At 51.0% G+C, this 26,614-nt stretch overlaps 1 protein-coding gene across 1 annotated transcript; it reads right to left on the reverse strand.

Annotated features, from left to right (window-relative positions):
• Positions 1-3,506: 3,506 nt before the first annotated feature.
• AP1M1 (adaptor related protein complex 1 subunit mu 1) lies at positions 3,507-26,496 on the reverse strand. Its single transcript, XM_036241015.1, has 12 exons — positions 26,362-26,496; positions 20,337-20,493; positions 19,683-19,750; positions 18,391-18,521; positions 17,562-17,709; positions 10,392-10,518; positions 9,384-9,526; positions 8,820-8,891; positions 8,066-8,224; positions 5,017-5,142; positions 4,392-4,467; positions 3,507-4,262 (listed from the first exon to the last, which is right to left on the reverse strand). Exons 1-12 carry the CDS (start codon positions 26,401-26,403, stop codon positions 4,240-4,242), a joined length of 1,272 nt encoding a protein of 423 aa, XP_036096908.1. The 5' UTR covers positions 26,404-26,496; the 3' UTR covers positions 3,507-4,239.
• Positions 26,497-26,614: the final 118 nt, after the last annotated feature.

The following is a 26,614-nucleotide window of genomic DNA, read 5'->3' on the forward strand; positions in this document are numbered from 1 at the left end:
CCTAGAGTGTCCTTCTTCAAGAGACATGCAGAAGCCCCACACGGTCATAGAAATAGGCCCAGAGCGGGCAAGGAGTCTGAGCAGGGCCACACAGCACGGGGAGCCAGTCTGAACAAGGTCAAACAGCAAAGGGCTCAGCTGTGGAAAGGGGCTCCCGGGTAAGCCTGAGAGAAAACCAGCCAGTTCCCCATCTGTGGACTAGGAAGCTGGGAGGAAGTGGGTGAGGGGTGCCCTGACTTCCCTCCCCCACTAGGCCCCCAACCTCACCCCAGAGGGCAGCTGGAGGGGACTGGGTGGGCAGCAGTAGGTGTGGGGGCCCTGCCCAGTCCTGGTACCCTAAGGACTGCTCCAGCCTGTCTCTGGGCCTCAGTTTCCCCAAGTGTACAGTGTGGGGGCTGTGGGCTCAGGCAGGGGCTGGGCAATCTGCCATGAGTTGAGGTGCCCGAGTTTGGGAGGGACCCTGAACCTCACTGGCCCTGAGTTAGTGGGGATCACAGGCACCACCCTGAGATCAGCATACCTGCCCATCTTTTATCCAAGCCTTCCCTAGCTCCTCCATGGGGCTGAGAGGGCACCAGGGGGTGTTCAAAACCTTTCTAAGTCTTTCCAAGCCTCAGTTTCTATATTTGTCAGGTCAGGCTGCAGGGAGAACCCCCAGGAGAGAGATTAGGGGTCCGGGGTGCCCTAGTGCTCAAAGAGGGCCTAAGCACTCCCTCCCCCAGGCCTGTCTGAACTCTCCCTGTGTCCTTTGGTCCAGGCCCAGTGGTTCCCCAAACATTGATTTCTGACCCATGGTCACCCCCTGGTGGCCACAGTTGGCAGAGCCACGAGGGCATAGCGCCATGTCCCAATCCCAGCACTGCCCGCATTGCCCTGGACCTGTGAACACAGCAATGACAAACTTGACAGGGACCCTGCCCTTGAGGGGCTTCTAGGCAGTCAGGGTACAGGAACACGTGAAACAAAGGACAACTGCATGTAGTGACAAGCAGGAGTGGACTGGGGAAGGTGACATTTGAGATGATCTGTGGGTGTCGAGGAGGAGCTAAGAGAAGGGTGCATCAGGCAGAGGAACCTGCAACTGCAAAGTGTCTGAGGTGAGAAGCAGCCTGGGGCAAAAAGGTGGGAGTGGCTATTGCAGAGGGCAGGAGGGTGAGAGTGGAAGCCAGGGAGGGACCTGGGCCAGACCACAGGGCAAGGAGTGAGGGTTTTACTAAGGGCACTGGGGAGCCACGGTAGGACTTAGAGCAGGGCGGGGGACGTGATCTGAATTACAATATTAAGAGCAGTCTTACACCATCACAAAAACACCGGTGATCATGGAACAAATGTCCAAGTATGCACACAGACTAGAAGAAACAAGACCTGCTAGGCGCAATTGAAGCCATTAACATGGTTTCTATTTTTTTTTTTTTTAGCATATTTTTAAGCTCTCAAATCTGAGGTATAACACATAAAAGTGTGAGGAGTGCACGTCTTCAGTGTACGGCTCGAAGTGTGTTACCACTGCGTGCACACGAGCCTGGGCAGCACTGGAAATCTGTGGTCACGCCAACTTAGAAAAGAGAGGATATTAATGTATGTAACTACTAGTAGTGTAGCATAAAATGTCCTGAAGCTCCACTTGTTCACTAATCCTGGTTCTGTCAGACATTTTCCTCTGCCAAACGAAATAGCATCTAATTGTGGTCTTTATTTCCTTAATTATGACAAGGTAAAACATCTTTTCACATTCATTGACCATTTGTATTTCATCTTAGAATTGTCTGCTCACACATTGTCTATTTTTCTATTAGGTTTTCTTTTTCTGATTTGTAGAAGTTATCTATATAATTTGTATACAGATTGCTTTGTTAGATGTTGCAACAGTCCTGTCTTAACATTTTGTTCTTTCCTACATTTGAGCCCTTTTGCCTATAATCACTTGAGTATATTTTCCACATATCATGTCTGATAATCCTTATACGAAGGTCTTGAGGATCTGATCCTGCTGCTTACACAGCAGATCCTCACCCATGTTTTGCAGTGTTTCGGAGGTACACGCATGTGTAGGGCGGCTCTGTCTATGCGTGAGAAGCTTAGAGTCGCTCCCCTCCAGAGAGTCTGTTTCATAACTGTCTTAGCTTGGTGTCTCCAGACGATCTGGGCAGTGCACGTTTCAGCTCTAAACTGCTCCTTAATACTTCTGGGGAGCCCTTCTCTCTACCAGCTCTCCAGCCAAGAGAACAAAGAGCACTTCCTGTCTCCCAGGGCCAGATGGCAGGCAGCTTCTCCAGTCAGTCCCCTTCCTACTGTGCGTGTAACTATGCAGCGCTCCCCATGGCATTTCATCAACCTCCACAGGCCCAAAGTCCCACCCACAGCCTGGCCCTTAAATCCAAACTCCTAGGCTCCCAAGAGAATTAGTTCATGGTACCTCTCCCTTTGTTTTAGGTTCGTGTAGATTTCCTCCTTCTTGTGGGCTCAGCTGTGCACATTCACTTTATTTTATGCGTTTCTATGTATTTGTACTGGGCTTGCCAGTAACATTGTCCCAAACATCGTTGCGAGTAGAGGGTCTGCTCTGCCTGTGAATGGCCTCTCTGTCCCCCAGGGCTCCGGAGGCTGGGGCTGGCCTCTAGGAATGGCAGTGAGAGTGGAAAACGGGATCAGACCCAGGGCCCTCTGGAGAGGCCGTCAGCCTTGCCACGGCTGTAGTGTGGGCAGTGAAGAGCCGGCATCACGGGCGCCTCAGAGTGCTGTGGCCTGAGCTCTGGGCAGTGCGCTTTACTCCGAGTGGGTGGAAGGCTAAGATTCCACTTGGACCGATGTCCACTAGACCTGGAAGGGGAGATGGTGATGGGAGAGAAAGCAGCACTGCCCTTGAAGGCCAGGGGCAGGGGGAAGAGGGGTAGGTGGGCCATCAGTGTCAGAGGTGCAGGGAACCTGAGGCCAGGTGCCGGCGCAGAAGGTATTTCCTGCCCATGCATCTGCCACACTCCCCTCTGTGGACCAGGCATCTGTTCTCAGACTCCAGTGTGCTCAAACCGATGCAGTCTGTTCATCGGTTTCCTGGGCCTGTCCCAAGACTCTTCCTTGGCAGGTGGGGGTGGGCCCATGAATCTGCATTTCTAGTCAGCTCCCAGGGGATACTGATGCTGCTAGAACAGGGACCACACGCTCAGAAAGACCATCAGGTCAGGAAAAGATGGGGGCAAGCTGTTGGCAATGTGAGGGTTGGGGGTTGCAACAGTCACCTCAGACGAGAGGGAAAGAATTTTCTTGTGTGCCCCCAGGAGGGGTGGCCCTAGTGGTCCAGAGCAATGGCTCTGCTGTCCACTGAGCCCCTCCTTCACCTGGGGCAGGGCAGAGGGCCAGGAGCTGGAAACACATGCAGGGCCACTCACAGGTTGGCGTGAGCCTGCATCTACCTGCACCTGGTCATCCAGGAGGTCTGCACCCACAGGGCATACAAGGAAAGGCAGGCATGAGATTTAATTAATGAAATTTAATCTAATTATGACACAAACACAGACAGGGGAGGGGTGACCAAGCACAGATGTGGATGACCTGTGCCCTTTAAGGCCAGTGGCCCTCGCTGCACCCACCTCCCCAGGTGGGACAAACACTGATGTGGCTGAGTGACAGCACTGTGTGGCACAGGTTAGCCCTGGGCAGGACCTTGTCAAAGCCTGTGGGTCCAGGCCAGGAGCCCCCATGGGGCCAAAGTGCTGCAGTTCTGGCCCCAGGTGGAGGGTGGCCCACTGTGGAAGGGGGCCGAGGAGAGGTCCTGTCCTCACTAAGTGCTGCCTGAGAGCTTCAGGGCGAGGAGCAGGAGGAGCAGACGGCAAGGTTCACGTAAACAGCAACGAAGGAAGAAGACAAAACCCCAGAGACACTCATAAGCCACGTGGTCAGCAAAATGGCAAAAATGTGGCCCTGCAGCAGCCTGGCAGGTGTTACCCGATATTTGTGGTGCCTGGGGCTAAACAGCCCAGAGCTGCGTGTGGCCTCTGGGGGAAAAAGATTTCACTTCCTTCCCCCAGACTGACCTGAGGGCAAAGAGAAAACATCTGGAAGACAAGCTTCTTCTGGGAGAAGGGGCTCTGGAGACAAGACTGGTGAGGGCAGAGCAGGTCGGCCTGGAGAAGGAGGGGGTCTCCCGACAGAACCGGGACGGTGGCCAGTGTTGGGGTGTCCTCCTTCTGGCGGGTGTGGCAGGCTTTCTGGTGCTTCCACCAGGGCTGGGGCACTGACCCCTCACTGGGTCCGGAGCTGGTAATCTAGGAGACGGGAGAAAGGTGTCCATGAGTGCCACCCTGGGGGCAGCCACCCCGGAGGCAGCTGCTCAGCCACTGGGGACCCTCAGCCAGCACCCTCCAAACCCCACCCCACGGGTGGGCTGCACGAACCTCCATTCTGAGTGATGTAACGGACCCACGGCAGGGCCTGGTAACCGCTCTTCTCAATGATCTTCAGGTAGCGCACCTGGGGCACAGGTACCAGAGCCCTGAGCATGCCATGCTGCACCCCTCCTGGGGACCCCCTTAATCATGCCCCTGGGGCTGGGTGGGAAGGCTGTGAGGAGGAAGTGAGCAGAGGCGAGAGGAGGTCTGTCTGCACCACACCAAGGCTGTGCTTCTAGAAGATTTGGCAAAGAGCCAGGGTGTGTGCTCACAGTGTGGCCTTTAGGAGATTCCTGTAGAGGGGTCTAGGGTTCGCTTCTCCTCGAAGGTTTCCCATGGAGGTGCCCAGGAAGATGGGCCCCGTAGAGACAAGCATGTGGACACTAGAGGCTCAGACGCTAGTTTTGGGGGCCAGATGTATCTCTGGGCTGGTGCTGCAGCACAGGGGCAGGTCTGAGTAGACAAGCAGGGGCTCCTTCTGCGGGCCCGGGCTGCCTGGAGAGGCAGAGCTGCGCGAGCCAATGAAACCCCTCTAAGATGCGTTGCTGCGTCACCTGCAACCCTCTGGCCTGGACTGACTCTGGGTCTGCTGTCTGCGTCTGCTCGGGACCCCGGCAGCCGGGGCACATACCTGGATGCCAGAGGTAGTGAAGTAGGGGATCTCAAACTTGACGCTGATTGGGGGCTTGCCCTCCTTGTCCTCAGCCTCCACACTGGGCAGGCCGAAGTGGGCCCGCATCAGGTACTCCTTGCCACCCTGGGGAAGAACACAAGGGTGGGGCTGGTGAGGCTAAGGCCGAAGCCCTGGCCTAGGATGACCAACAGCTGTCCCTGGAGATCACAGGCCTGGCCACCGAGCCCCTTCCTCTGTGGCCAGCAGACACCTGGCACCCAGCTCCTCTAACACATACACACTTCTCCTCCAGGCCTCAAGGACTAGCCCATCAGCCCCCACTGGGCAGACTGGAGGCCATGATGGGCAAAAATGTTGAATTCTAAGGATCAACAGACAGTTTCACAAGCTCCCAGGGAGAGAAGACTAATTGCTTCAAGGCACATGAGACCAGCGGGCCTCGGGAAGGACGGAGAGAGGATGAGTGCAGGTGTGGGCTGCCACGGGCCAAGTGTCCAAGCGAACAGCCACTATCTAGTGTCAGGAGGACATGTGAGAGCAAGAGGGGCTGTCAAAATGAGGAACAAAGAACAGGGAGAGGTAACAAAAGAAAGAGACCGAGGCTGGGAGCTGACTGTGGAGCTACTCCCAAAGGGTGGCAGTTCTGGCCTCAAAAGCTGAGCATTGCGCCCTGGCTGGTTTGGCTCAGTGGTTAGAGCGTCGGCCTGCGGACTGGAGAGTCCTGGGTTCGATTCCTGCTAAGGGCACGTACCTTGGTTGCAGTTTGTCCCTGGCCCCAGTTGGGGTCATGCAAGTGGCAACCACTCGATGTGTCTCTCTCACATCAATGTTTCTCTCTCTCTCTCCCTTCTTCTCTCCCTCCCGCTGTATCTGAAGATAAATGCAAAAAAAAAAAAAAAAAAAAAAAAAGTCCTCGGGTCTCGGGTGAGAATGAAAATAAAAAACAAAAACTGAGCACTGACTTGAAGAACAGGAATCAGAGCAGGGCCAGGGATGACTGAAACCTGCCCTGGCGACGAGGAGTCAGGAGTCGTGGCCAGGTTGTCGAAGCTCCCAGTGCATCTTGCCCAGAGCAGTGGGGAGCAGGGTAGAACACAGGTCTTGTCACACGTGAGACCCCACCTTGGATCCCCAGGGCTCTGGCGGCAGCAGTGGCTACTGCCCAGGGCAGCTTCTGCCCCAGAGGTGGGGCTACTCTTACACTACAGACACAGCCAGGCCTCCAGCGCCTGGGCTCACGCCCCTCTCCAAGATGGAGTGGTCACTCTCTGTTCTTGGCCACCAGGGCCAGCCTGAGAGCAGGGACTCGGCCTGACTTGGTGACATGTGCTGAGCAACGACTCTAAGGCAATGAGGGGAGGATAACGTGGTCTTGACAGCAGACAAAGCAAGCAGCAAAGAAATAAAATCAGCTCCATCAACCTGTGTAGGAAACAATAACCAGACCAAAAATCTGAGACTTAATAGAGACAAGAAAAATGAAAGCCAAAGAACATCTTTTTGATATTCAGGAATCACTTTTTAGTTGTTAATCCTCATCCCAAGATATTTTTCCATTAATTTTTAGATAGAATGGAAAGGAGGGAGGGAGGAAGAGAGAGAAACACTGATGTGAGAGAGACATATTGATTGGCTGCCTCCTGCATGACCCCAACCAGGGCTGAGGATTGAACCTGCAACCCAAATCCATGCCCTTGACCGGAAATCGAACCCATGAACCTTCAGTCTGCAGGCTAACACTCTAACTGCTGAGCCAAACTGGTCAGGGCTTGGAATCACCTTTTATTTTTTTCTATTCTGATTTGATTTTTTTTTTATTAATGAAAAAAAAAAAACCCGATGGTTTCAAAGTCAAATAAAATTTTCAAAGATTAGACTGAAACAAACCACAGGCTACAAAATAAGGTCCAGCCCACAATGGTTGGCATCTAGCCCTTGGCCATGTCCGCTGCTTCCCCTACAGCTAACCATGCAATTTTTCTTCAGATTTCTTCTCCTATTGTTTTTTTTTTTTAACATAAATGCTATTTTAAACTGTGGAAACAGTCGACAATCCAGGATGGTTATCACTCCCTTTGTGGACTATTCTATTGCTGACAAAACTGACCACCAAGAAGATAGTGAACGACCTGGAAAATGCTTCTGATTCAAGGCTGAGCGAACAACGGGCACCAGACTGCCTCCACTCCTTGTTCACAGCTCAAACAAAACACACTGCAAGATTAGGGTGAAACACACCCAAAACCTAATAATAGCAATTGCATCATGGTGGCAGGGTTACAGTCTTTTTTCTCCCTTTCTTCTATTTCCTACATTTTCTGTAGCGTAAGTTATATTATAGTTTTGATGGAAATTGCTAACAAAAAAAAAAGTCAAGGCACTAGAATGGCTGCATGCCCAACTTCTTTCACTCAGCTGGGAGTGTCCCCAAGCCCTGGCGAGGTCCAGACGGAGGAGAATGTGGGAAGCAATGCCTGCCAGGAGCCCGCGTTACAGAAGATGAGGACTATGTAATCAGCACGGGCACACACTGCCTTCTAGGTTCTCCGCTGCTATCTCCCAAAACCTCAAACGCTCAGAATCCTGAACGCAAGGCGGACAGAGCTGGCACAGGCACAGAGTGCACACACGTCTACAGCTGGATCCCCGAGACCTGGCTGCTCTGGCCTCAAAGCAGACAGTCCCCTCCAGGGAAGCTGAAGTCGAACCACAGTGTCAGAGAGCGGGGAAAGAAGGAAGGAGGGAAGAAAAGGGTCCTGTACTGATGCTGAAGAGGAAGATGGTGAGGGGCCCACAAGGCTGAGCCGCCTCTGCTTTCCCAGAAGGCTCCAGCTTCCCTTCCTTGCCTGGCCAGCTCCTCAGCTCTCTAAGCCCCCTCCCTCCTGACCCTCCCAGAAGCCCCAGGTGGGGATCCTAGCCCTGCGCCCTATCTCCAGGCTTGGGCAAACTCCACAGCTGCCAGACCACAGCACTGTGCGGGGCACAGGGAGCATGTGGAATGTGGGTGGAAGTCTGGAGGGAGCACCCCACCAAGGATGGTGCTTACCGGGAAGGACTTGATGGACCACACGATCTCACTGTTTTCAGGAACCCACTTGACGCTCCCCACTGTTGTCTTAAACTTGGGCGAGTCGGCATCATTGGGCACGGGGATGTGGATCTCCACGTTGTTGGCTGTTGACCGCCTCTTGAATTGGCTCTTGGCCTGGAGAAGAGGCCCTCGTGGTCAAGGCTGTGAAAAGGGAGACAGCCCAACCCCACCCACTCAGCCTGCTCCCACACAAGGGCCACGTGCCCTCAGCCTGGCCTGTGGGACCCTCCACCAAGCTGACCCCCGACCATTCTCAGGCACTACCCACACACCCTCTTACCCCCTGAGATTTTCCCTACACTTGACTTTGAAAGTTCAGTTTCTGCCTTCCTGTTCCCTTGGTCTTTGGGGCTCACCTTCCCTCCCCTCCCTCTGGTCTAGCCTTGGACTCCCGGGACAAGGTCTGTGCCCCCACAGCTGGCCTGGGCTAAACAGGTTCACTGAGTGGCAGGAATACTCCGTCTGGCAGGCAGTAGCCTTCCTGGATGCCTGGCCACAGGTCATTGCCACGATGGCCACATCTAGTACCTGGGCGGTGTGTCTCCTCTCTGTGTCTCTGGCCACACCCCCAGGATGGGAGTCACTGAGCCCTTCGGCGGCCTCAGCCATGTTAGAACTCTGTGCCAAAGGCTCAAAGGCCAGAAACACCCTCACCAGGAAGAACGATCCCATTCCCCAGGCTGACTCTGTCCACAGCACGAACACCCACCTTGATCATGTACTCGATGCGGCTGTGGGAATGCTTTTCAATCACTGACTCAATCCATATCAAGGGCTTGACCTGTCGGGAGAGTGGAGATAGCACTCACACCTGGTTGTTTTACAAAGCCCATTTCACAGAGGGGAGACGGCCCTTTCCCGATCGCCCAGGTGTGAGCTCGACACACTGCTGCCTGGGGCCCTTGGAGGAGTCCACAGCTGCACTAGGTAAGATCAGACACTGAGACCCAGGCACCAGGGAGATGCCAAAGCCTCTGTGAAAATGCAGAGAACATCACAGGCCACATTGATGGGGCCCCCCCAGGAAGGAGCTGCGGTGTCAAAGAGGCCTGGCCCCTCACAAAGCTTGGGTCTTCAAACACAGGGTCATTGAAGCTGGGGCAGCCCCTGTGCCTGCCCTGGGTGCCACCTCATGAACCTGAGACACATCCTGGATAGGAACTGTTCCAACCATGGGAAGGAGACAGGAACTCCCCCCCCCGCCCCCGGAGCCTCCACGGCTGCAGCCTCGTGGTGAGAGCCAGCTCCGGGAAAAGGAGCTTGGTGCACTCACGTGGGTGTTGAGACGGTAGGACATGAGCTCGAACTCGCCATCGGGCGGGATGAAGGAGATGGTGCGGTCGTTCTCAAAGCGGGAGAGCCGCACGCACTGGTGGAACTTCACATCCTCCAGCTCCACCGACTTGCTTTTGCCACCTAAGGGGAGGTGGGACAGGGCAGGATGGATCTGAGGCCTCTGGGTCACTCTCAGCAATGCTCCCAATGCCAGGACCCACCCCGGCAGAGCAGAGCTGCCCCAAATCTGTGAGAGCATCTTGGGCCACGAACATCGAAGGGACCTGGTTCTGAAACAACTCTCCCCACCCCACCCCCATCCTTCCTCACCCACCTCAAGGGCCTACTTCATGTCCAGACATTGGACTCATGCTGAGGGCAGGGGTGGCTGGCCTGGTTCATATCAAGTCACCAGGTAGGGTGCTGCTTGGGACATGTTTGTTGAATGATTAACAAACCCAACGGGGGTGTGGTGATGGTTCAGGGGCTCCCTTGGGTTCTGGGGTTCTATCTTGGTTTCCCACCCCACAGAGAGCTGTGTGTGTCGAACTCAGCCCCGGAGGGGAGCCACCCTAATGGGTTAATGCCTGAGAGGCCCTGAGTACTGCTGCTGCACATGTCACTGTGACCAGGCGGGACACTCCTCCCACCGTGTTGGCCTGTGGCAGACCGGGGGGTGCGTAATCCAGTTCGCAAACAGAGAGCCCCAATCTGGGCCCTGAGGCTGCTCTGGCCCTGCCCCACCACTGGACGTTCTACTTCCAGGCTAGGTCCCTCCTGTTAACGTATTATGCATTAATTTGAGGTATCATTTCTAGGTATTAATTCATTAATTTTCACAGTTGTCTTGTAAACAATGTGAAAATATTTCTAAACCATGTGCTTGAGATCAACGTGTTCCTTCCCTCAGGAGAACATTCCTTCAGCTCTCATTTGAGCCCAGGATAAGGCCCCCTGAGGGGCGAGGCCTGCTCTGTGCACAGGCCTCTTGGCCCGGGGTACTCACGGCCCGTGTTGTCGAAGAGGACCTTGTCATTGAGGCCCAGGCGCAGCTCGGGCATGCCTGAGAGGAAGACCCGCATCTTGATGGAACCCACGATCTCACTGCGCAGGACATTGCCATTGGCGCTGACCTATAGGGAGGGGGTGGGTGTGAGGGGAGGCCTCAGCTCACCAGCCGCTGTTCCCGCCATGCTGCGTGCCTCTCTCTGACACCTCCATTCTCGAAGCCCTTCTCACCGTCTCCTCAGCTGGGGGAGCCTCACCTGTCCCATCCAGCCTTCGTGCCAGGGTCAGCGAGGCAGACATGTGAGGGCCCCATTCTCTAGGCCTTGGGTCACATGAACTCCTCTCTCATGGACAAGCCTGGTGACATGGGCCTGGAACCCTGTCTGAGGACTCTCCCATGCACCATGCCCCCTGAGGAGCCCTGAATGCCTCAGGGTAGACCTGGCAGCTCCTCCATGTGGGACCTGGGGAGGCCACTAGGCTCACATCCCCAAGGGCTTGTTAAAGATGGAGTTTCCTGAGCCCTGATAACCATGGACCCAAAAATAACAATGCATTTAAATTTTTTTTTTTATCCTCACCTGAGGACATTTGTACCATTTTTTGTTCAGATAGAGTTGGGGGGTGGGGGGAGAGAGAGAGAGAGAGAGAGAGAGAAACATTGATGTGAAAGGGACACATGGAGTGGTTGCCACCCACACGACCCAACCAGGGCCGGGGACAAACTGCAACTGAGGTACATGCCCTTAGCGGGAACCGGGTCTCTCTGGACCGCAGGCTGACACTCTAACCACTGAACCAAACCGGCCAATACCTTTAAACAGAGGAAATCACAGTGTTCACACAGACCAAAAAGTTCTTCTGCACCAGGTGCCCTCTTGGCACCCCTCATAGTCTGAAGCAGGACTGACTTGAGCAGCCCTGTAACTCATATGCCACTGGGAGGTATCTGAGAGTGCAATTAAAACTCATAGCAGGCTGCCCGGCGGTGTGGCTCAGTGCCATGCACCAAGAGGTCACCGGTTCAATTCCTGGTCAGGGCATATGCCCAGGTTGTGGGCCTGATCCCCAGTGGGGGACATGCAGGAGATGGCCAACAGATGTTTTCTCTCATCGATGTTTCTCTCCCTCTCCCTTCCTCTCTCTCTAAAATCAATAAAGAAGAAAAATAAACTCATAGCAGGCTGACAGGCAAACTGTGACTGTCCCAGGCTGCTGGAGCTACACTCCTCGAGTCAATTTTAGAGAAAAGGACACTGAGGCAAAGGGGGAGTCATGTGCTAAGGGAAAAGGGCAGCTGGCAGGTGCTGGGGCCACAGCCCTGACCACCACCACAGGGCATCCCCTGGCACAAGGTCACATCCACACCAGTGAGTCAGTCTGGGGTCACCTGGGCCTCTCCTCAGAGGCACAGCCACACTCACATGGTGGAGGGCCCGAGCTTTCCCCCTCTGAAGAGAAGCCGGACCCGTGCCCAAACGAAAGCGCTTTGCCTCTGCCGGGAGCAGAGACCTGAGGTGCCAAGTAGATGACAACCCCAAGAAAAGCACAAAATAGGACAGAAGGCCCTGCAGATTCTGCCTCCGTCACCTCCATCGCTCGCTATACTCTAGCCACAATGGCCTCCCTCAGTCCTCACCCCAGCAGGCAGCTCCCAGACCTCATGGCGCACAGCAGCTGTTGCTTCCTCTGCCTCTCACCAGCCCTGCCTGCCTATCTCATCCTCTCTCTAGTGAGGGGCTGTGCCAAGCTGCTTGCAGCCAGGTCAGCAGGGGGACAGTGCCCTCAGGCAGGAGGCATTCAGCAAGCAGGGCAGGGTCCTCTCTTTCCAGCCTCTGGCTGGCTGCTGCTCCCACCTGCCTCAATCCATGGGCCCTCCATGCTCCCCATGACTGTGACTGCCCCTAGATCCCCTTCTCTGGGGGCCGGTTCCTCCTTGGGAAGTTGAGACTGCACAGCCTTCTGTGAAGTCACCAATGCTGGGAAGGAGGGCCTAGGAAGTGGAGACAAAAAGCCACACAGCCCCTGCTGGCAGCAATCAGGACAACTTTGGCCTTCACAGCTGAAGTGTGACAGGTGGCCCAAAGCCAGTGCCTTCTCCAGGATGGGTGCAGAGGAGATATTTGCTGAGGGATCAACTGCTTAAGTACACCACTCTGTCCAGATTTCCAGAATTTGAGACTGATCTTGGCTTGGCTGCCAGCTCTGCAAACACACTTAGGAATAAGGTATTCTAATGCGCCTGGTGTCCATGCCTGCCTCGTGCTGCCTCTGTCTATGGAGGAACAGGGTTCTTCAGGCACAGCCCCCAGAACATTTCCCCAAACCTTCAACTTTCGACGCTTTCCCACGTAGCTGATTATAAACTGCTCTTGGGATTTGCTTTTCCACCCAGGACACCACAGAGCCAGATGGACCATGTTTTGGGCTCAACTCAATGTCATATCAAGGAGGGGAACATAGTAAGCGAGGCTACCATCTTGTCCCTTAGCTTAAAAATACAAAGGCGGCCCTGGCCAGTTTGGCTCAGCAGTTAGAGCATTGGCCTACAGATTGAAGGGCCATGGATTCAATTCCCACTCAAAGGCATGTACCTGGGTTGCAGGTTTGATCCCCGGCCCCAGTCAGGGAACATGCAGGAGGCAACCAATCAATGTGTCTTTCTCACATCGATGTTTCTTTCTCTCTCCCTCCCTGTGTTCCACTCTATCTAAAAATCAATAGAAAAATATCCTCGGGTGAGGATTAACAACAACAACAAAATACTATGAAGTCAAATACAGTTACATTAGGGCCACTGGGATCATGTCTTTGGGAAGCACTCTCAACAATGCCATGTCTGGGACCCAGCATCCAGAAATCACACCCAGGTCAGGGAGATGTGCAAAAATCAGGTCTGAGGATGCATGTGCATGCTCATTTCTGCACCACCTGTCATAATCAGAATGGGAACCCCTGAGTGAGCCACATGATGGGACTGGCCCAGTCATCATGGGCCACACAAACAGTGGAGGTGGGGAAATGGCCACTGTGGAGACAGGTGGGGTACAGGCAAGGTGGAGCTGGCTTGTATTCTTTCTCTGCCACTGAATTCAACTACAAAATCTGACTAGGAGGCACTGGCAACTATGGGAGTACTGAAAAGTTCAGCAGGAGGACCCCAGGAAAAGCCAAGAAGGAGCAGCGCCCCCTCCCCCCACGCAAAAGTGCTGAGGAACCTGGAAGTAGAAGTGAGCACCAGGGTGCAGAGAGCTCTCAGAAACCTCTAGCTTTGCCTCCAGAAGGGGATCTCCTGATGCTCAGGGGGAGTACAGAAATCCCTCCTTTCCCCCACTTCTCTGCTCTCTTATGTCCCAGGCCCTAGGCAATAACAATCTAGCTGCTGTTCCAAGAAGTGGGGCAAGCCCAGGATTCTGGCCCAAGTGGAGACAAGTGTGACTGTGGGGATCTAGAGCTCCAGAACCACAAAGGAAAGCCCTAGGCTGCTGGAAAGTACCAGGCATATGGCTGAGAGTGAGGAGTTCAGGAAAGCAACCCCGTGGAACTGCTATGTCTCTAGTGTTCTCTAGAATTGGGCATGCATGGGTAGGATCCTAATTAGCATACCAAAGACTGAGAACTGAAGTACCCTGACTGACCACTAGGCAGTGCATACTTGGGAGAGACTCAAATTGCAAATGGCATGAAGGCTTTGAAAACTGAACTAACACTCATGGCCCACAGAGGAGGGGTTGAAATTTGTGGCCTGAAATGAACCAGCTAAAACAAAAATATCAACATTTTCCAAGACCTAGAATATTATAATATAATGTTAAAAAATCTCAAGATATAATCTAAAATTATTCAGCATACAAAAAAACATGAAAATTTCAGCTCAAATGGAAAATACAATCAACAGATGCCAACACTGACACAGATATTGGAATTCTCTGACAAAGACTTTAAACAGCTATGATAAAAATTGGAAAAACTGTTGCAACAAATATTAAAATAGAAAATCTCAGCAAAGAAACATGATAGGAAGAAGAACAAAATGGAAATTTTAGAACTGAGAAGTAAAATAACTGAAATTAAAAACTCGCTGGATGGGCTCAATAGCAGAATGGTGATAACATAGTAAAAAGGTCAGTAAACTTGAAGACAGATCAATGAAAATTATCCAATCTAAAACAACAGAGAGGAAAAAATGATGGAATGAAATGAACAGAGCATCAGGGACCCATGGAACAATAACAGAAGGTCTACAGAAGGTCTAACATTCATGTCACTGGAGTCCAGAGGAAAAGAGTAAAATTATGAAAGCAAATTTGAGAAAATAGATTATATTCTGGGCCATTAAATCAAACCTTAACAAACTTTAAGGAGTTGACATTATACAAAGTATATTGTCAGGCAATGATGAAATTAAAAATCAATGACAAGATAAAAAAAAAATCTGAAAACATAATGCAAGGCTAATTTGAAAATATTTTTAACAAAACTGAAAACCCAACAAACCAATTGTGGAATGCAGCTAAAGCAGTGCTTATTGAGCAATGTATAGCTTTAAAAGTTTATATTAAAAAAGAAAGATTTCAAATCAATATCTTCAGATTCTACTTTAAGAAACTAGAAAAAGAGCAAAATAAACCCAAATCATGGAGAAATAAATACTACAGATAATAGCAGAAATAAATTAAATTGAAACAAAAACAATAAAAAAAAAGAAAATCAATGTCCTGGCCAGTGTGGGTCAGTGAATTGGGTGTCATCCCATGGACTGAGATGTCCTGGTTCGATTCCCAATCAGGGCACATGCCCGGGTTTCGAGCTCGATCCCCAGTTGGGGGCATGCAGGAGGCACATGATTGATGTTTCTCTCTCTCTCCCCTCCTTCCTCTCTCTGAAAAATCAATAATAACATTTTTTTAAAAAGCAATGAAATCAAAGTTGATTCTTTATAAACATCAATAAAGTAGATGAATCTCTTATAAGATTGACAAAGAAATAAGATGACACAAATTACCAATATCAGGAATGAAAGAGGAGCTATCAGTATAGACCCTGCAGACATTAAAACGATAATAAGAGAATACTATAAACAACACTATGCATATAGACTCAGTGACTTAGATGAAATGGACCAACTTAAAGAACTGAAATCTGTAGTTAAAAATATTCTGAAAAAGAAATCTCCGGACTCAGAATTCACTGGTGAATTCTACCAAAGAGAAGTAAAAATATACAATTTATAATAGCTTCAAAAAACCCAAAATACCTAGGTATAAATCTCACAAAACATGTACATGGTAAAAACTACAAAATGCTGATAAAAGAAATCAAAGGTATCCTAAACACAGGGTGGGGCAAAGTGGGTTTAGAGTTGTATGAAAAAACAATACAATAATTAGTAAATAGTACAAGAATAAACTCTGTGTTTTGCATACTCACAACTGAAAACCTACTTCTGACCCACCTTGTATATAGAGAGGCATGGATTATAACTGAGTTATTTAACACAATACCAATAAAAACCCCAGCAAAAATTTTTGTAGATACAAACAAGCTAATCCTAAAATTCAATACATAGAAAATGAATAGTTAAAACAATTTTAAAAAAAGAAAATGTTGGGAGAATCACATTATCTAATTTTCAGAATTACTATAGTTACAGTTATCAAGACAGTGTGGTATTGATGAAGGAATAGACATACAGATCAATGGAATACGGTAAATAGTCCAGAAATAGTCCTGCACAAATATGGCCAATTAATTTTTGACAAAAATGCAAAAGGAACACAATGGAGAAAGAACAGTCTTACAAAAAATGATATTAGAACAACTGCAAAAACACTGTGCTATATGCCAAAAATGGATATAAACCTCATACCTTATGTGAAATTTAACTCAAAATTAATCATAGATTTTTTTTTTTTTTTTTATCCTCACGCGAGGACATTTTTCCATTTTTTGTTCAGACAGAGTGGGAAGGAGAGAGAGGAAGAAAGAGAGAGAAACATCGATGTGAAAGGAACACACCGAGTGGCTGCCACCGGCACGACCAACCAGGGCCGGGGACAAACTGCAACCGAGGTACGTGCCCTTAGTGGGAACTGAACCCGGGTCTCTCTGGACCGCAGGCCGACGCTCTAACCGCTGAGCCAAACCGGCCAGGGCAATCATAGATTTTTTTAAAAATACATGTTTTTATTGATATTTTTAGAGAAAGAGGAAGGGAGACAGAAACATCAATGAGAGAGAAACATTGATCGACTGCCTCCTGCACGCCCCCACCACTGGGAACTCAGTCCGCAACCTAGGCACGTGCCCAGACCAGGAATCAAACTGAGATGTCTTAGTCCATGGTACGACGCCCAATCCACTGAGCCACACTAGCCCAGCCATAGATTTAAATGTAAAACTATAAAGAAGAAAATTTAGAATCGATTTTTAAAAATCAATAATTGGACTTTCTAAAAACAAAAAACTTTTGCTCTATGAAAGATACTGCCAAGAGAATGAAAAGACAAGTGACAAACCGGGAGAAAATATTTGTAAATCACATATCTAACAATATATAGAGAACTTTCAAAATTCAGTAATCAACCCTGGCCGGTTTGGCTCAGTGGTTAGAGTGTCGGCCCACAGACCAAAGTCACAGGTTCGATTCTGGTCAAGGGCACATACCTCGGTTGCAGTTTGGGCCCCAGCCCTGGCTGGGTCGTGTAGAAGGCAACCAATCGACGTGTCTCCCCTTCTCCCTCCCTCCCACTCTATCTGAAGATAAATGGAAAAAGATCCTTGGGTGAGGATTAAAAGAAAAAGAACAAAAGCTCATGAAGATAAAAGAAACTCACATTGCAATGAGTAGCCCAAACTAAATCCTGGTGATCTATCACACAGAACCTGAATACTTCTCAGGGAGGGGGAAGAGAATGAGAAAGAAAGAGAAAGAAAAACATACCTATGAGAAAGACACACATCAATTGGTTGTCTCCTGCACGTGCCCCAACTGGGGCCAGGGAACCTGCAACCCAGGTACATGTCCTTGACCAGGAATCAAACCTGTGACACTCTAACCACTGCGCACACCGGCCAGGGCAGGCTTTGCTAATTTTAAAAGCCTAGCTGCTTTTACAATAATCATGGTGAAGACAAAAATTTTAAAAAAGAAAGAAAAGAAGTCTACCAAGAGGTTGACAGACTCAATGACGTCCAAGAACACTTCATTCTTCCGGTACTTGATGCCCTCGGATCGCCAGGACACTGCGTTGGTGACAGTGGCTGGGGGCCGTGGGGCCCCTGTTTCCAGCTTGTGGCCTTCCTGCGTGATGTACCTGTGGGTCCATGCTTAGAGTTAACGTGGTCACGCACTGACATTCTTGAAAACAGCCCCTCACTGTAGCAGGTTCCAGAAACGGCAGGCTCTAGTTTCATCTGTGACTGTTTAATTCAGTATCTTATAATGTCAAAAAACTCAAGTTACAATGAGCGTAGAACATTTATTTTGGGAGTCCAAGGAGGCTGTGGTAGTGAGGAAAATCACTACTGGTATGCAGAGGGGGACTGACCCCCTGGGAAAGTAACCTGGTGACCCCACTCCTACTTGGGAAGCAACAGGTAGGTATGAGACATGGGCAGGTTACACGGCTTCTCTGAGCGTCCCTTTGCTCCCCTGTACAATGGGAGACAGCGCCTCAGACTGTGAATCGAGTGGATGTAAAGTGCTCACACAGGGCCTGGTTCACAAGGGGCATAACTTAATCCATGGTGTCCATTATTTGAAGGGTAGGATTACAGAGAAGGAAGGTATTTTATCACAGTCTCCTTTGTGACAGTAAAAACAAAGGCAGGTGACTGACTCTCAAACAACCAAACATTTAGTGTACTTTTGTGGATGGAAAATTAAGACCTAGTAACAAGAAAATGCTCACACTATGCAGGGCTGGTGCATGGGAAAGGATCCCAAATTGCCCACTGCTGTGACCGTCCCCCAAAGCCCCACTCTGCCTACTCACTCCTGTAGAATCTTGCTGTCTGTGGTCTGGGGGTAGCCAAAGTCCATGAGCTCATCTAGTAGCTCGTAGATGATGACAAAGTTGTCGCGGATGCTCTCCTCCTCCAGCTCCTTAAAATACTCTGAAAACACCTGTGGTGTTGGCAGTGGGGGCAGGAAGTTAAAAGGCTCAAGAAAGGAATGCCAAGGGAGATATGTTTCATTAGCACCGACACCAAAGGAAGGTCACCAAAGCAGAGAGAACTGCCAGACGCTCCAGGGAGAACTTCCTCCTTCCCACTTCCCCACACCCAGGCCTTGCCTGTGACAGCACCACCACACTGCAGCGAAGGCCCACTCCTTGCTCTCCACCCCCAACCCCGTGCCCTCACTGCCAGACCAACCCCTGCTCCCCAAAGTTTAGCACAGGTGGCTCCTGAGCTAGCTGCACATAGTACCACTGGAGGTATAAAAGCTTTCCTGGGCCCACCCCAGATCTCCTGGGTCCAATTCTCCACTTTCTTCAACCTCACACCCTAGCTTCAGCCAAGTCCCTCCACTCCCCTTCTAGAATCTGCAGAAACCTCCTCACTAGCCTCCCTCCTGCCCTCACATTCTTTGTCTACTCAGCAGCCAGATATCATCTTAACTCAGATCAGGTCTAGGCAGTCCTCGCCTAAAGCCCGCCACCACCTCTCATCACATTTGGAATAAAATCTAAACTCACTAGATCTTGTATGCCTCCCCCCACCTTACCTGTGGTCCAGCCCCACCAACCTTGCTGACCGCAGCCCCAAACTTTGTTCCTCGCTCCCTATGTCCTGGGCACTCTGGCCTGTCTGAGGTTCCCTGACTGTTTCACGTGCACTCCTGCCCCAGGGCATTTGCATGTACTACTTTCTCTGCCTCCCTGTCTCGCTGTCAGCCTAAGCCTGGCTTATCAGCTCTCTCCATGGCTGGCCTCAGCAGGCTTCTACTGTGAGAACCCTGCAGCATATTCTGAGCAGAGCTTGGCTCTGCCCTTCTCCTGGTTACCTCACCTCTCCAACCCCAACTCTCAGCTGGCTAGCCTCTACCCTTCCACAGCCAGCTGAAGGGCATACTTATCCCTCCCAGGATCAGGGGTCACCCCTGTCCTGAGCCCCACCTCCTATTCACTTAGGGCGAAGGGGTTGGGGAAGGGCAACTAAGGCCAACGAATTCCATACACAGGGCAGCCGGAGCTCCCCATAGGTCTTGGATGGCTGGTATGGGGAGGCACACAACAGAGCCAGGGTGACCAACACCCTCCAGGGCCCCTGTGGCTTGACTCACCTGCACCACCTTATAGAGGAAAGAGAATACCAGTGACACGCACGCGTTCTTCTTGGAGGTGGCAACCACTGCATGGCAGCTGCAGTTAAGGAGCGTCCAGAAGCCTAGGCTGTCACCTCGCAGACCCTGGGGCTCGGAGCCTCCCCCAACCCTACCCTAGCTGTTCACTCCCCATCACATTTAAGGTAATTTCCTGAGACCACCCTGTTGACTCCGAGGGTCTCACTCCTACCATCCATCCCTTCTCCATGGTCCAGCCACCCCCACAGTAGCTTCTGGAATGAGCCTCGCTTTCCCTTGTAGAGCCTTCACTCAGGCCTAGTGCTCCTTGGGCCTGACCACTCCTTTGGCTGGAAGAAGCCTTGCTGTCCTGCAGGTCTCTTCTAGAATGTCATCTCCTCAGGAAGTCTTCCTAGACACCCAGACAGGGTGATGTCCCTGTTACACACACCCCTCTTCTAACACCCATTACCCTTGTCATCATGTATTCTCTGCCCATCTCTTCAGGCAGCAGGGAGCTCCAGGAAGGCAGGGTAGGGTGGGGCCTCATGGCCTTGCTGTGCCTGGCAGCTCTGGGTTGGGCCAGGGCAGCTGTACGTGTGCACACACATGCCCACAAAGGAGTCCCCCGGGAGCTCTCCTGCAAAGGGATACGATACAGGTTGTTGTGCTTGATCCACATGAAGCGGACACCCCCATGGGCCAGGATGGGTGACAGCATCCCCTCCTCCTCCTTCTCCATCAGGATGGGCATGAAGTGCTCCACTTCTGACATGTCCACATCACCTCGATAGTTCCGGCAGATGAGCACCTGGGCAAAGGCGGAAGGGAGGGAAGATGCTTTCATTTTGAGTGCCTGGGACAGTGATGAGACTCACCAGCTTCCCTCCCTTAGGGGACCCCAATTATACTCCTATAAATCAAACAGCAGACTGGACGCCATCTGATTGCCATTCCCCAGGGAATTCCTCCATGAGAGTGTTTCCCAGGTGAACTTCTACAGGGGCCAGCAGAGTTCTTTGCAGGGGACGGCGGGAGGGGATGTGGGGCAAGGGTCCAGGACTGAACTGCTTGAGAGACACCAGGTTCAACAAAGTCCCATAGACTCTCACTGCAGACCTTCTCAGAGCCTTTCCTGTGCTAATTCACCCTGCTTCTCTGCCCAAGTCAGAGCACCTGTTTGGGCGACGCTGCTGAGTGCTCACATTTGCTAGAACCCAACCACACTCCTCACCCCACCATGGCCTGAAGAGAATCCCTTCTCCTGACCTTTCTCTTTCATAGCCTGTGGGTTTAGATAAGCAGCATCCAGAACGCTTGTCCACTGCCGATGGGAATGAAGAATGGGACAACCACTTTGGTCAAGTTTGGCAGGTTCTCACAAAGCTAAACCAGCTTGTGTTCCAGCTGTTCCTCTCTTAGGTATTTAAGTAAGAGAAATTAAACCACACAGTCCACGTGAAAATTCAAATGTGAATGTTCATGCAACTTTACTTTAAATGGACCCAGGCTTTGGAGAATGCTAATGTCCTTCAACAAGTGAACAGAGACACAAACCATGTCCATCCATACCATGGGACACTCCTCAGCCCTGAAAAGGAGTGACCAATGACACACGCAACAGCATGAAGGAATCTCAGGATGACTGGGCCGTGTGAAAGAAACAAAACAATGGATAGTATATCCTGCATGATTCCACTTTTATAAAATCCTGGAAAACAGTAACAGAAAACATATAAGTGGCTGCCTGGGAACAGGCTGGACAGAGGGCTGGAAAAAGAGGTATGTGGAATCTTTAGGGGGTAACAGAATGTGTGCTTATGACTTCCTGGGTATATACAATGACTGTCAACCTTTGGGCTTTAAATAAGCCCAAAAAAATTTTTACATGTAAGTTACAACTCCCTGAAGTGAATAAAAAGGAGGCTTGAGGCTTTGCCAGTCTGAACAAGGATCTATTTGGAGATGCCGCCCAGAGCTGCTGCTGCTCTCGCCAGCTCACAAGGTTAGCCAGCTGCAAAACTCAGAAATACACCGAGATCATCAATGAGATGACCTACCTGGAACTGCCTACTTCAGACTCTAGAGTTGCATAAAATATATCATTCTTTATAGTTTCAAGCCAGGGGGGTGAGGGAGAGAGACAAAACACCTTCCTTTCCTAGTTTCTCTTTCCTGGCCTGAGGGCAAGGGACTCTGTGTCTTGTTCCTACTAAGGCTCAGGCCTCTTATGGATCCAGCACCCTGTAGGTGAGCTTGTGGGCACCTGGACCAAGCTAAGGGACTCCGTGTACTCCTTCATGTACTCCTTAAAGAGTATACACTGCCTCGGCCATGAGGTAGGACTGTTATTTTTACAGAGACCGATGTGCCATGACCTTATTTTGGATTAAATGAAGTCTATGCAGGAGAGGTGGTGCCACTGGCCTGAGGTCACATAAGCAAAGCTGCTTCAGGATTCTAGCCCACTTCTCATTCCCTGTAGGGTCACTTCTGCTTGCTAAACACACTGTTTTCTTGGGCTTCCCAAGGCCCACTTTCTTCCCCAGGTATCCAATTTTAGGGGCTGCTGCCAGCATGGAGCCCCAGGCCCACAGAGTGTTCAAAGAGAGAGCAGGGTGCAGTTTATTTGTTCACTCTCACCAGGAATGCACGGAGGTCTGCTTACTCAACAAACACACACCATGTGTCCCTCTATGGTGGCACTGTGCTAAGCCGGGGGACACACACATGACCAAGACAAACAGGGTCCCTACACTGGGATACTTGCTTGGGGGAACTGAGGGCATCCCTGAGGATATGACCTTCAAACTGAGGCCTGGGGAGACAGGCAGGACATAAGCAGAGGGACCAGTGTGGCTGAGGCCACTGGTGTAGGGGACACAGAAACTTGGTGGGAACTGGGTCCCAGATGAGAGGACAAAGGCAGGAGACAGGACAGACTGGAGGAGGCAGGCAACATTGAGGTGACAATCTCCTATCCCTACTGTTGCTATTAAACCACAAAGAGTAAAAAGGGTCTTCGTTTCTTTGGAAGGGGGAGGAATTTTTATAAAAGTTTGTCTGAGCCCGGCTGGTGTGGCTCAGTGGTTGAGCATCGTCCCATGCACCAAGAGGTCACGGCTAGATTCCCGGTCAGGACACATGCCCAGGTCGTGGGCTTGATCCTCACTAGGAGGGGTACAGGAGGTAGCCCATCAATGTTTCTCTCTCATCGATGTTTCTATCACCCTCTCCCTCCCTTTCTGAAAATTAATAAAAAACATATTAAGAAAAAAAGAGTTTATTTGAACTAAACTGATGACATGCCTGGAAGCAAGATCTCAAATGCTCCATGGGTCTTTTTTTTTTTTTTTTTTTTAATTTTCTTCCTTTCTTTCTCTTTCTTTGTTTTTTGTTTTTGTTTTTGAGAGAGAGAGAGAGTGAGACAGAAATATCAATGAAAGAGAAGATCGATGGGCCGCCTCCTGTATGCCCCCCACTGGGGATTAGGCCCACGACCTCGGTATGTGCCCTGACTGGGAATTGAACTGGCAACCTCTTGGTGCATGGGTCGACGCTCAACCACTGAGCCATGCCAGCTGGGCCTCCATGGGTCTTCTTAAACAGAAGTCAGACTAGGTCTCTTTCATGCTGAAACTGGTGTCTACCCTAGCTTCCCATCATACAGAACTGCATCCATCCATCATCAAATAACATCCATCATCTCCTGGCTCACCCCACTCTAGCCATCCTGGCCCCCTTGCTGGCCTCTGAGCAATCTATATCTGCTCCTGCCTCAGGGCCTTTGCACATGCAGTTCCCTCTGCCCAGAATGCCCTGGCCTGCCTCTTTTCATTTCTCAACCCTCAGCTCAGATGGCACCTTCTCCAAGAAATTTTCCCTGCTTGCTCTGGTTGAAAGATCATATTCCATCCCTCTCTACCCCCAACCTGTGTTTACCTTCATTGCCCACATCACAGCTGCATTATACATTATTATTTATTTATTTATTCATTTATTGCCTGTTGCTTCTACCAGAGTCTAACACTCCCTGAGAACAGTGACCACTTTCAACTCATCCATGGCTGTGTCCCACCATCCAGAGTAGAGCCTGGCCCATGGTAGCTGCTCAGTACATGTCTATGCAGTGAATGTGGGGGTGAGAAAAAGTAGGCCAGGATAATGCCCAGGTCTCCAATGTGGGCAGTTCCATGAACAGCAGTGTTACTCACTGAGATGGAGAGAGTAGGTCTGAGGGTGGCAGTTCATTTTGGGAAATGCCGAATTTGCGCTTGCTGTGTGACCTCCATGGTGCTCTGGACTACAGTACAAATCTGAGTCACTGGAACATTGACATGAAGCAAAGCCAGTCTGAAGAGAGGACAATGCAGGAGGCACACCTAGCCCAAGCCTGTGGGGCAACATCCCAGAGGAGGGCAGGAAACGGAGGGGCCAGCAGCCAGTGACAGAAACAAGAGGAAAACAGAGTACAGTGACCTGGAGGCCAGTGGAAGCCTGCTGAGAGGAGAGTGGTAATAGTGTCAGAAGCTGCACAGAAGCAAGAAAGATAAGGGCAGAGAAGTGTCGTGGAGGGCTTTCTATCAGCTAAGTATGGCCATGATGGTTTCCTTGGTGATCAGAGGCTCTGGCTGGCAGACAGATGTGTGATTGTAAATTTCTTGATGTGCCATAACCTTATTTTGGATTAAATGCAGTCTGCGCAGGAGGCAAACTTTTCAAAACACGAAGTCTGTGGGGAGTGCAATAATAAATGACATAATGGCTGCTGAGGATGGGAGGGAAGCCAATGGCTGCCTCAAAAGCTTCCTGCAAGGCAGAACTGACCATGCTTCTCCTGGGCTATAATCTCCTCGTGGTGGATCCTCCTTCCTGAGATCAAAATGGTCCCCTCTAGCCTTCTTTTCTGTCTGTATATCATCAATACCCACGGCCCTCCTCATGCCAAACTCCATACTCCAGCATTAAAACTTTTGGCTGCTCCTCACCATTAGAGCTCACTGCAACACCTTCTTGTCCACCTGACTGCAACCTGGTCACCTTTCTAGCTCTTCCTGGAAGCACCCTAACCACCTCTCCAGCCAAAACTGAGGTTAGGTAATTGCATTACCTGAGGCTTGTCCATGCCCTTAGAGGTAACTGAATCTGACCGTCTGGATCTGTGTTTCCCCTGCCAGATCTCCAGGCCCATGGGGACTAGTCTGGACTGTGGGCCCAGAGCAGTGAAATCACTTGCCCAAGGTCACACCACTGAGCAGCAGAGATGAGTTTTGACCTCAGCTCTAACTCTACAGTCACGGTGAGATGGTGAGCACAGGGCTTGGTGCATGTTAGGTGCTGCTGAAATGTTTGCTGAAGGAACAAGTGAGCTGTGACAGGCAGCCTATGGGACCTCTGGGGACACAGCGGCCAAGGTGGAAGCAAGAACATATGCTACCAGGACTTAGGGACCCACCTAGTACCATCTAGCCTTGGCGTGCCCTGTGTCTTTCCTTGTCTCTAAGCAGTCCTGCACTGGGAATCACTGGGTAGTATCAAAGGCAGGCAACCCATTCATGGAACTCTGGGAAAGTGCTGGGGTGGGGAATGGGGCAGGAAGCAGCAGCCACTTCAACTTCACTTACCCCTGCTTCTAACTCCTGCCTGCCCCACCTAGGCTGGACACCCAAGGTTCTCTCACTGATCAATGTGGCTTCAAGTTTAATGTTGCTGGACCTGTTCTTGCTCCTGCCAGATACAAGAGGCCAGATAGTTGCTTTGCATCCAGCAGGATGGACTAAAGGGAAGACAGCAGACCACTTCTAGGATTCAAGAGCCCTCTCCCTTAAGCAGCTTTCTCAGATACCCCTAGGAAAGGCACCTGGATACTAGTTATGTCCAATTCCTCCTTCATGTCTCAGCTGGATTTGTCATTCCCTCCAGGAAGCCCTCCCGGACAGTCCCCTGAGGTCGTCTCCCTATCATATCTTCACTGTAACACTAATGCATTTACATTTATTTGTGCTTTTTGACTGTAAGCTCCAGAAGGACAGCATTTGACTCTGATTTTGCTCACCCAAAGTGGCCCAAGGCTTAAAACCCTACCTGGCATCTAGGAGGTGCTCCTGAAATTATCAGCTAAATGAACAAATAATTCTGGGTTCAACTCCTAAACCTGCCACTTCTCTGTACCCAGTGTGACCTTGGGTGGCTTGTTGAAACGTTCCGTGCCTCAGCGTCTTCCTTCTGTAAAATGGTTCTCCCGCCACCCACCTCACCTAACCTTTGTAACTTAATGTCACAACGAACGTTAATAAATTCGTACAGAGACTGGCACAGAGAAAACGCCTGGAGAACAGAAGGTGCGAGACTCCCAGAAGGCGGGCCTGGCCCGAGGGCAGACCGGCCCCGACACACCTCGTCACCTCCAGCCCAGGGTCACGCAGGTGCTCGGCTCTAGGCCAGGTTCTAATGCCGGCGGCGGCTCACCCTCCCCGCGGCCCGCACGGAGGCCTGAGCCCCTGCCCACAGGGAAAGAGGGGTCCGGCAGATTGGTTACCTAGCAACAGGACAAGACCTATAGGTTTCTTTGCTTAGAACCAGGGTGGGTCCCGCCGGTTACCCAGCAACAGGGTGGATCCCCATAAGCTAGGTACTCGCCGGTTGCATGGCAACGGGGAGGGTGGGGAGCCCTCCGTACCTTGCCCTTCAGGTCCAACACGTAGACGGCACTGGCGGACATGGCGGCTGCGGGAAGCCTCGGCAGTGGCCGAGGGCGGCGGCGACGGCAGGAACTGCCGGGCGTTGAGTAAGGCCAGGCGCTCCTTACGACGGTTCCACTCCACTTCCGGTCCGGGCAAGCAGCGCGCGGACCGTTATGTCCGGTCGGGGGAGGAGCTACCAAGAATGCACAGCCAAACAGCGCAGTGTGCGCAAGCGCAGTACGGCCAATG

Source organism: Molossus molossus, unplaced genomic scaffold, assembly GCF_014108415.1.
Source record: "Molossus molossus isolate mMolMol1 unplaced genomic scaffold, mMolMol1.p scaffold_m16_p_4, whole genome shotgun sequence".
Lineage (NCBI taxonomy): Eukaryota > Metazoa > Chordata > Mammalia > Chiroptera > Molossidae > Molossus > Molossus molossus.

What these genes read in the sequence shown, in the direction of transcription:
- AP1M1 (XM_036241015.1), bottom strand. Translation starts at nt 26,403, where the DNA reads ATGTCCGCCAGTGCCGTCTACGTGTTGGACCTGAAGGGCAAG. An exon ending in TTGAGTCTGTCAACCTCTTG is followed by an intron (nt 10,519 to 17,561) that starts GTAGACTTCTTT and finishes CCCTCCCTATAG; the next exon opens with GTCAGCGCCAATGGCAATGT. An exon ending in GCATCGAGTACATGATCAAG is followed by an intron (nt 8,225 to 8,819) that starts GTGGGTGTTCGT and finishes CCTCTTCTCCAG; the next exon opens with GCCAAGAGCCAATTCAAGAG.